This window comes from Coregonus lavaretus (assembly GCF_964263955.1).
Source record: "Coregonus lavaretus genome assembly, chromosome: 8".
Classification (NCBI taxonomy): Eukaryota; Metazoa; Chordata; class Actinopteri; order Salmoniformes; family Salmonidae; genus Coregonus; species Coregonus lavaretus.
The window spans coordinates 16,323,025-16,331,270 of record NC_139995.1 but is presented as its reverse complement, the minus strand read 5'-3'; the positions used below and the strand labels follow the sequence as shown (position 1 = coordinate 16,331,270).

The following is an 8,246-nucleotide window of genomic DNA, read 5'->3' as shown; positions in this document are numbered from 1 at the left end:
AATACTACAGTAATGTCTGCAAAAACAATACAGTCCGCAAAAACACGACACTTTTTAAACTATAGTAATATTACAGTATTAATTTGTGAATATACCTACCCATTCCCCTCCCCCATATCCCAATTTGTGCCACCCATAAGTGAGAAACCTACATGCCAAGTATAGACCATCTATTGTGTTCCCTATGGTTATAGAAAAGAGCTGAAGATCTGAACTATCCGTTCAGACCCCAGTCCTATACCTACCTACAGGTTATGGAAAATTAGCTCTTTCAGTAGGTTTCCTCAAGGAGAAAGTCCTCCACTTCTATTTCAAAGATTATAAAAAGGTAACAGTACATTATACTACAGTACGCAAAAACACTACCGTAAATACTATGGTATATTACAATTTGCAAATATACTACACTAATTACTATAGTATATACTACAGTTTTCTTTTACTACAATATTTATACTATAGTTAACTGTAAATTCTACAGTATACTACAGTAAATACTACAGTATTCACTGTAGTGTTTTTGGAAACTGAACTCCCCCACATGAAAAAATACTGTAGTATACTATGGTATAAATACTACAGTATTCACTCGAGTGTTTTTGGAGACTTTTGCAAAAACGCTACAGTGAATACTATAGCATTCATACCATAGTATACTACAGTATTTTTTCATGTGGTGGAGTTCAATAAAGAATTGACAATACGTATAGGCCCAGGATTTCAATTTTTGTTGATTTCAAATGTAATCTTCAAGTTAATCATTAATATGTTGGATTCAAGTCTCCATCTCAACTAAAAATCTAAGTTAAAGAATTATCTAAAGTGCATTTAGAGTTTGATTAGATTTAGTCCTATTCTTTAACTTAGATTTTTGTTGAGATGGGGACATGAATCCAACATATGGATTATTCATTTGTAGACAAACTGGATATTGAATTGTGTTTGGTTGTCAATGCAACCACATATCAACATTTGAAGGAGATGTATCTTCTGCTTGGATAGTTCCATCTGTGTCACTGACTTAGTCTGGCTTTAATTCCAGTTTGTCTACAAATTCATAATTCATATGTTGGATTCACGTCTTCATCTCAACCAAAAATCTAAGTTAAGAATAAAACTAAATCAAATCAAACTTTAAATGCACTTTAAATAAAGGTTCATTTGATTTAGTCTTATTCTTTAACTTTGATTCTTGGTTGAGATGGAGACATGAATCCAACATATAAATTATTAATTTGTAGACAAACACTACAAGAAACATACAAGGTCCAATTCCTCAATAAGCCCTTGGGGGTGTAGAGTTTTTAAGTAGAAGATCCATCGGGCTTCGCACTGGAGAAGGCGCTCATCCATATTGCGGCATTTGTGGCTTGAGAAAACACAGTCAATGGCACAGAACTTAAGATCAGTCACAGCATGATTCGTCCCATTTCTTCGGATGGCACTGCGATGCTCGTTGCTGCGTAACCGTAGTTACGAGACAGTCTGCATAAACTTGCATTGGCATTAATTATCCTGTGAAATTTCCATTACATCTTGGTAATATTCATATGTACTCTTATGCAATGCATTGCATAATTAGAACATGGTAAACATGAGGTATGTCTTATTAGAAACAATCATGTTTGTCAGCTGGTTGTTCTTTAAAATATAATTTCACAAATATTGGTGTGATGGATGATACACCAGGAGCAGTGCATTTTTATCTCATTAATGATCCCGGTTGAATAGCCATCTGCATAGTGGGAACCTGCTCTGATAGCATCAAAACTGATAGAGAAGGGAACATTGGAACCCCAACAGATGACATCCAACATTGATGAACCAATCTGATTCACACAGTAGCCTACGTCATACAACAAGACAGAATCGATATTACCTGCCATTTTGGAAACAAGCAGACATTGTCTACTTTGTCAGTGTCGCACAAGCATGGAATCGATCATGATGTTACGTGGCTTCGTTTATTGTATTTCACAAAATAAATCACTTTGAGTGTTCCTATCTTGCATGGGGATCTTAAACTTGTAGCTGATCTCATTGCTTCAGATGAACCATCACTCAACACTTAATGGTACAGTCAGCTACTGTATTGTGTTTAGTTGTGTCCACTTAATTGATTTAGCTTTGTACTTTCAGATTCAACATGTACCTCCTAACTGGACATTAAAACATGTGCATTGCCCAAAGCGATGTTATTTATCTACCACAGACCTATGTTCACATATACTTGATAAAGCAAGTTTACCATCAAAATAGGAAAATATATTTTGGAGTAGATGTCGAAATGAGATATTTAAGACAATACATTTTAGATACAAGGGTGTGAGATTTAATCTTACAAATATTATGAAAATGTTGAACCATGTTTTGTCATTTTCGCATTCATTTCATCACATACTCTAACAAAATCATACAAAGGAGACAGAATGCTTCCACCAGAATAGTTCTCCCCATGTTCTCGCTTCTCCACTGGTTTTGTTTTCATGCGGTACTCATGGATCGATTTCGGTGATCGTTATCACAGCATGGAAATCCACCTCTTTGGAATTGCAGTGAGAAACATTAGTGGATCCTAAATGCAAAGTAATGCTAAAACACTGTGTTAAATGCACTTATAAGAGCTAGCTAATTTTGCTTTTCTATGTTGACTGTTACATTTGTTTGGGGTTAATTAAACCATCTACAATAACCTTTGTGCACATGCAAACATAGGTATTTACAAAATTACTATTGCATTTGAGCAATTAAGGTTGACTGTTTGTTTCATTTGTATTTCTAATCCAATCTATTCTATGACATAGGCTATGGCAGGTTTTAATAAAATACCTTTCAACCATAATGTGTGTCATCATCACCTTTACACACTTACTTTGAAGCAATTATTGTCAGGTGTTAGTGTGTTTTTGTCTGTGTGAGATAGAGAAAAAAAAGTATGTACATGTGTGCAGTAGGCCTATGTGTTTTTTGATTCCTAATGAGTCTTTGATTCCACTCACCAGGATGTCTTCCTGAATGAACAGATTGACTGACAGAGTTGTCTGGTTGTCAGAGAGCTGGCTGATGAATGGTGGGAATGTATCATAAAAGGTCCAAACTGAGACCTGAGACAGCTGCCACACTGGAGAAGATAACAGGTCTCAGGATACTGGGCTCAACACTCACACACTACTGCTAAGGCTTTTAATTCACCTGTCTTCAAGTGGAATTTTGTGGGAATGGAAAAGGATTTCTTGAGATTCTTTGAGTGTCATTGATTCAGGATGGAGAGCCATGATAAGATCCTCATTTTATTTTTTATTATGTGCTGTGCCTGCTACTTTTCAAAATGTCTCATAGAAATGGACCATGGAAAGGTAAAATAGGAGCCGACTCTTACTTCTTACTTATTTTTGTTACAACGAACTGAAGTACAAAGTAACTCTGAGCCAAAGTGACCTTCCTTGTAAATATATATTTTTATTTAGTCTTTAGCACATTAGGCTATTTTATTGGAATTAATCTTACCTCCTGTGTCAACCCATCACCTCCCTTGGCCGTGGGACACGGTGCCCTCTGACACTCCATGAAGTAGCCTACCTCTGCTGTGAATATACCTTACCCACTCTCCTGGATCAAATGAGGAAAACAGATGTAGTCTACATTTACTGGCATTCTAGATGTATTGTAGCCTACATCATAAAGCAGCCTACTTTCTGCACATGTAGGTTTCAGCTCCAAAACTAAATAATTCCTATTTTATAATTGATATATTAATAAATTGCATATCTGAAATCAATATATTTCCCACCCTGAATATGCATTTTAATGCCGATATAATTTCATAAATCAGATGTGTAAAACACTGAGGCTAACAATACAATTACAGTAACTTGATTGCAATAAATATGATTTCAAACACTGACAGTATGTTGGGCATAGGCCCTTTTTTTTACATACATTAATTTCACTGTGTATATATTACGTTAACCAGCTCAATGCTTGAATGTTCAAATTCATGCCATGAGCACATTTCTGAATCAAATTAAATTAAATTGTATTTGCCACATGCGCCGAATACAACAGGTGTAGACACAACCATGAAATGCTTACTTACAGCCCTTAACCAACAATGCATTTATTTTTTAATAAAAAAGTCAAATAAAACAACAACAAAAAAGTTTTGAGAAAAGAAGAGCAGAAGTAAAATAAAATAACAGTAGGGAGGCTATATACAGGGGGGTACCGGTGCAGAGTCAATGTGCGGGGGCACCGGCTAGTTGAGGTAATATGTACATGTGGGTAGAGTTAAAGTGACTATGCTTAAATCATTAACAGAGTAGCAGCAGCGTAAAATGATGGGGTGGGGGTGGGGGGGCAGTGCAAGTAGTCCGGGTAGCCATGATTAGCTGTTCAGGAGTCTTATGGCTTGGGGGTAGAAGCTGTTGAGAAGCCTTTTGGACCTAGACTTGGCGCTCCGGTACCGCTTGCCGTGCGGTAGCAGAGAGAACAGTCTATGACTAGGGTGGCTGGAGTCTTTGACAATTTGTAGGGCCTTCCTCTGACACCGCCTGGTATTGAGATCCTGGATGGCAGGAAGCTTGGCCCTAGTGATGTACTGGGCCATACGCACTACCCTCTGTAGTGCCTTGCAGTCGGAGGCCGAACAGTTGCCATACCAGATGGTGATGCAACCAGTCAGGATGCTCTCGATGGTGCAGCTGTATAACTTTTTGAGGATCTGAGGACCCATGCAAATCTTTTCAGTCTCCTGAGGGGGAATAGGCTTTGTCGTGCCCTCTTTATGACTGTCTTGGTGTTTTTGGACCATGATAGTTTGTTGGTGATGTGGACACGAAGGAACTTGAAGCTCTCAACCTGTTCCACTACAGCCCCGTCGATGAGAATGGGGGTGTGCTCAGTCCTCTTTTTTTTCCTGTAGTCCACAATCATCTCCTTTGTCTTGGTCACGTTGAGGGAGAGGTTGTTATCCTGGCACCACACGGCCAGGTCTCTGACCTCCTCCCTATAGGCTGTCTCATCATTGTTGTCGGTGATCAGGCCTACCACTGTTGTGTCGTCGACAAACTTAAAGATGGTGTTGGAGTCATGCCTGGCCATGCAGTCATGGGTGAACAGGGAGTACAGGAGGGGACTGAGCACGCACCCCTGAGGGGCCCCCGTGTTGAGGATCAGCGTGGCAGATATGTTGTTACCTACCCTTACCACCTGGGGGCGGCCCGTCAGGAAGTCCAGGATCCAGTTGCAGAGGGAGGTGTTTAGTCCCAGGATCCTTAGCTTAGTGATGAGCTTTGAGGGCACTATGGTGTTGAACGCTGAGCTGTAGTCAATGAATAGCATTCTCACGTAGGTGTTCCTCTTGTCCAGGTGGGAAAGGGCAGTGTGGAGTGCAATAGAGATTGCATCATCTGTGGATCTGTTGGGGCAGTATGCAAATTGGAGTGGGTCTAGGGTTTCTGGGATAATGGTGTTGATGTGAGCCATGACCAGCCTTTCAAAGCACTTCATGGCTACAGACGTCAGTGCTACAGGTCGGTAGTAATTTAGGCAGGTTATCTTAGTGTCCTTGGTCACGGGACTATGGTGGTCTGCTTGAAACATGTTGGTATTACAGACTCAGTCAGGGACATGTTGAAAATGTCAGTGAAGACACTTGCCAGTTGGTCAGCACGTGCTCGGAGTACACGTCCTGGTATTCCGTCTGGCCCTGCGGCCTTGTGAATGTTGACCTGCTTACTCACATCGGCTACGGAGAGCGTGATCACATAGTCATCCGGAACAGCTGGTGCTCTCATGCATGCTTCAGTGTTGCTTGCCTCGAAGCGAGCATAGAAGTGGTTTAGCTCGTCTGGTAGCCTTGTGTCACTGGGCACAATGACTATCTGTGTTCAAACATATGCAATGAGGTTTCTTTATAACACTGTCAGTATTTACATCTTTGTACACAGCTCCCTGTCTATATTCATTTTCAGTGACAGAAAAACGTATAAACATAGATGTGCTGTAACATTTTGCAGTGTGTCATCTACAGAAATAATTACATTTTTTTTTCTAAGATGTAGCTAGATGATCTAAGACTCATAGCCGCGGGAAGATGTTTGGGGGTGCTGCGATTTTTATTTTGCCTGTGCTATAGATGCCTATATCGGTCCCCTAATACAGGACTAGTAAAGGCCTGTATTAGCTAAACATAATACATATATACACTATCGGACAAAAGTTTTAGAACACCTACTCATTCAAGGTTTTCAAAACATTTGACCGGTAGTGTATATATATATATTTGTAATACTTGCACTACAGACGGCTGGCTATATTGGTTGTCTAATACAGGACAAGTAAAAGGCCCAGTGCACTACTTTTGTGAAATGTTTTACTTTCCTAAAAAATAAAAACAATGTATTCTGATTTTTCTGGGGGTGCAGCAGCACCCTCAGCCCCCCTATTTCCCGCGGCTATGCTTAGAGTGACCGGAATATTTCATATATGCTCTTTATATCTATATACACCAAGCTCTATCAGCCAGACTGAGCTCTGGTCAACTTGTTTCATCTGGAGTTGGAAAGGCTCTTGAAACTGTACAGCGAGCTAACCACAGTGGCATCCTCTTGTATGGAGTCATTCATGTCTGACTGGCTAACACACACCAAAGCCATACGTATCTTGGGGTGCTTCCCACTGAATAGCAGGTAGATGCAGGGGTTTGCACAGCTGTTCAGACTCGCCAGGAGCATCAGGATGGTGAAAGTTGCAGCTGAAATATTATCAAAGATATAAACACAGAATATTATCAACAGCATCCTAATGTATTTATATTCCTTAATACATATAGGAGGTTGTGCCAAAATGCCAAATAAATAGGCTATAATAAACATACATTGCAAGTAAAGTTGTAATCCAGGCATTAAAACATGTGACAAAAGGAGTGCATTCTTAGAAATACAGATTGAATAGCTCTTACTCTCAGTGGGTGCTTGGACATCCCAGACAGACCACAGCTGGACAGTGAAGAAAGGAGTCCAACAGATAATGTAGGCAAGAACAATGACCAAAGTCATCTTCACGGTCTTAATCCTGGCTTTGGACAACCCAGCAACGCTACTTGCCCTGGAGGGCAGCGGTTTGCCGATACATTTCGATACTTGATGAGTTTTCATGTGAAAGTTGATTTGAACAGCTCGGCAAATACGCACCTGGCACATGATAACAGTTATGATGGGCAAGACAAATATCACCAGAGTTGTCCAGGTCACGTAAGCTTTTAGTCCCCACGGTTTGATGAAGTCAGCCCAGCAGTCATAGACACCAGGCGCGATTTGAACTCGGGAGAAGATGAACACTTGAGGGAGACTGCAGATGAGGGATACAGACCACGCAACGCACACAGGCACGTTCCAGCGCGCTCGCCGCCTCTGGAAAGTAACCATGGGGTTACAGATTGCTTGGTAGCGATCAATGGTCATCACTACAATCATGTAAGTGGAGGCAAACATGCCAACGACCTGCAGGTATTTCACCAGGCGGCACAAAATGTCAGGACCGAAGAATCTGTCCGTTATATCCCACATCAGCTGCGGACAAACTTGGAAAAATGTGACCACCAGGTCTGCCAGGCAAAGGTGAAAAACAAAGACGCGCATCCTCGAGAGCTGCTTCCTCCGCTTCCACAGCACACATAGCAGTCCAAAGTTTAAGATTGCTGCACTGAAAAATATTATGCTTAAAAGGGCTATTTCAACTCGAGCCAAGCGCTCATCCCGGGGCAAATTCTCGGCCAATTCCGTTTCCAAACTTATATTACTAATATTTGAACTATTGAAACTCATACTTTCAAGCAAAATGTCGCAGTTTTACAGATAAAAACGAAAACAATTTGGAACCTAAGCCAATGTCCGCGTCTGACTACAGGTAAAAGATGGGCTAGTACAGCAAATATTAACCAAAATCTGCCTAAATGTATGCAACTGAAATACACGTTGTCTATGTAAATGTTCACATATATATAACAGACTAAATAAATTTCTTATTTTCCAGCAATTGTTGAAAGTGTAGATCTAGAAAGCGTAGACGCGGGAAAACTTTGGAGACCGATAGCACCACCAATGCGCACAACGATGTGAATGAATAGAGGAGCGGCGGAGGCGAAGGATTTATATCTACGGATGCGCCGCATGAGGGAGGGGCTACCCTTCTCTACTTTACAATAACAAACAACGCCTTCTATATATTTACATTTTAGTCATTTA

At 40.5% G+C, this 8,246-nt stretch overlaps 1 protein-coding gene across 1 annotated transcript; it reads right to left on the bottom strand.

The window, feature by feature from the left end:
- Positions 1 to 6,548: 6,548 nt before the first annotated feature.
- Positions 6,549 to 7,826, bottom strand: LOC311133544 (vasopressin V2 receptor-like; the record flags this gene model as incomplete). The annotated part of the gene is made up of 2 exons (XM_084167048.1): positions 6,549 to 6,754; positions 6,962 to 7,826. 2 exons carry the CDS (start codon positions 7,824 to 7,826, stop codon positions 6,549 to 6,551), a joined length of 1,071 nt encoding a protein of 356 aa, XP_084023174.1.
- Between the last annotated feature and the right edge of the window lie 420 nt (positions 7,827 to 8,246).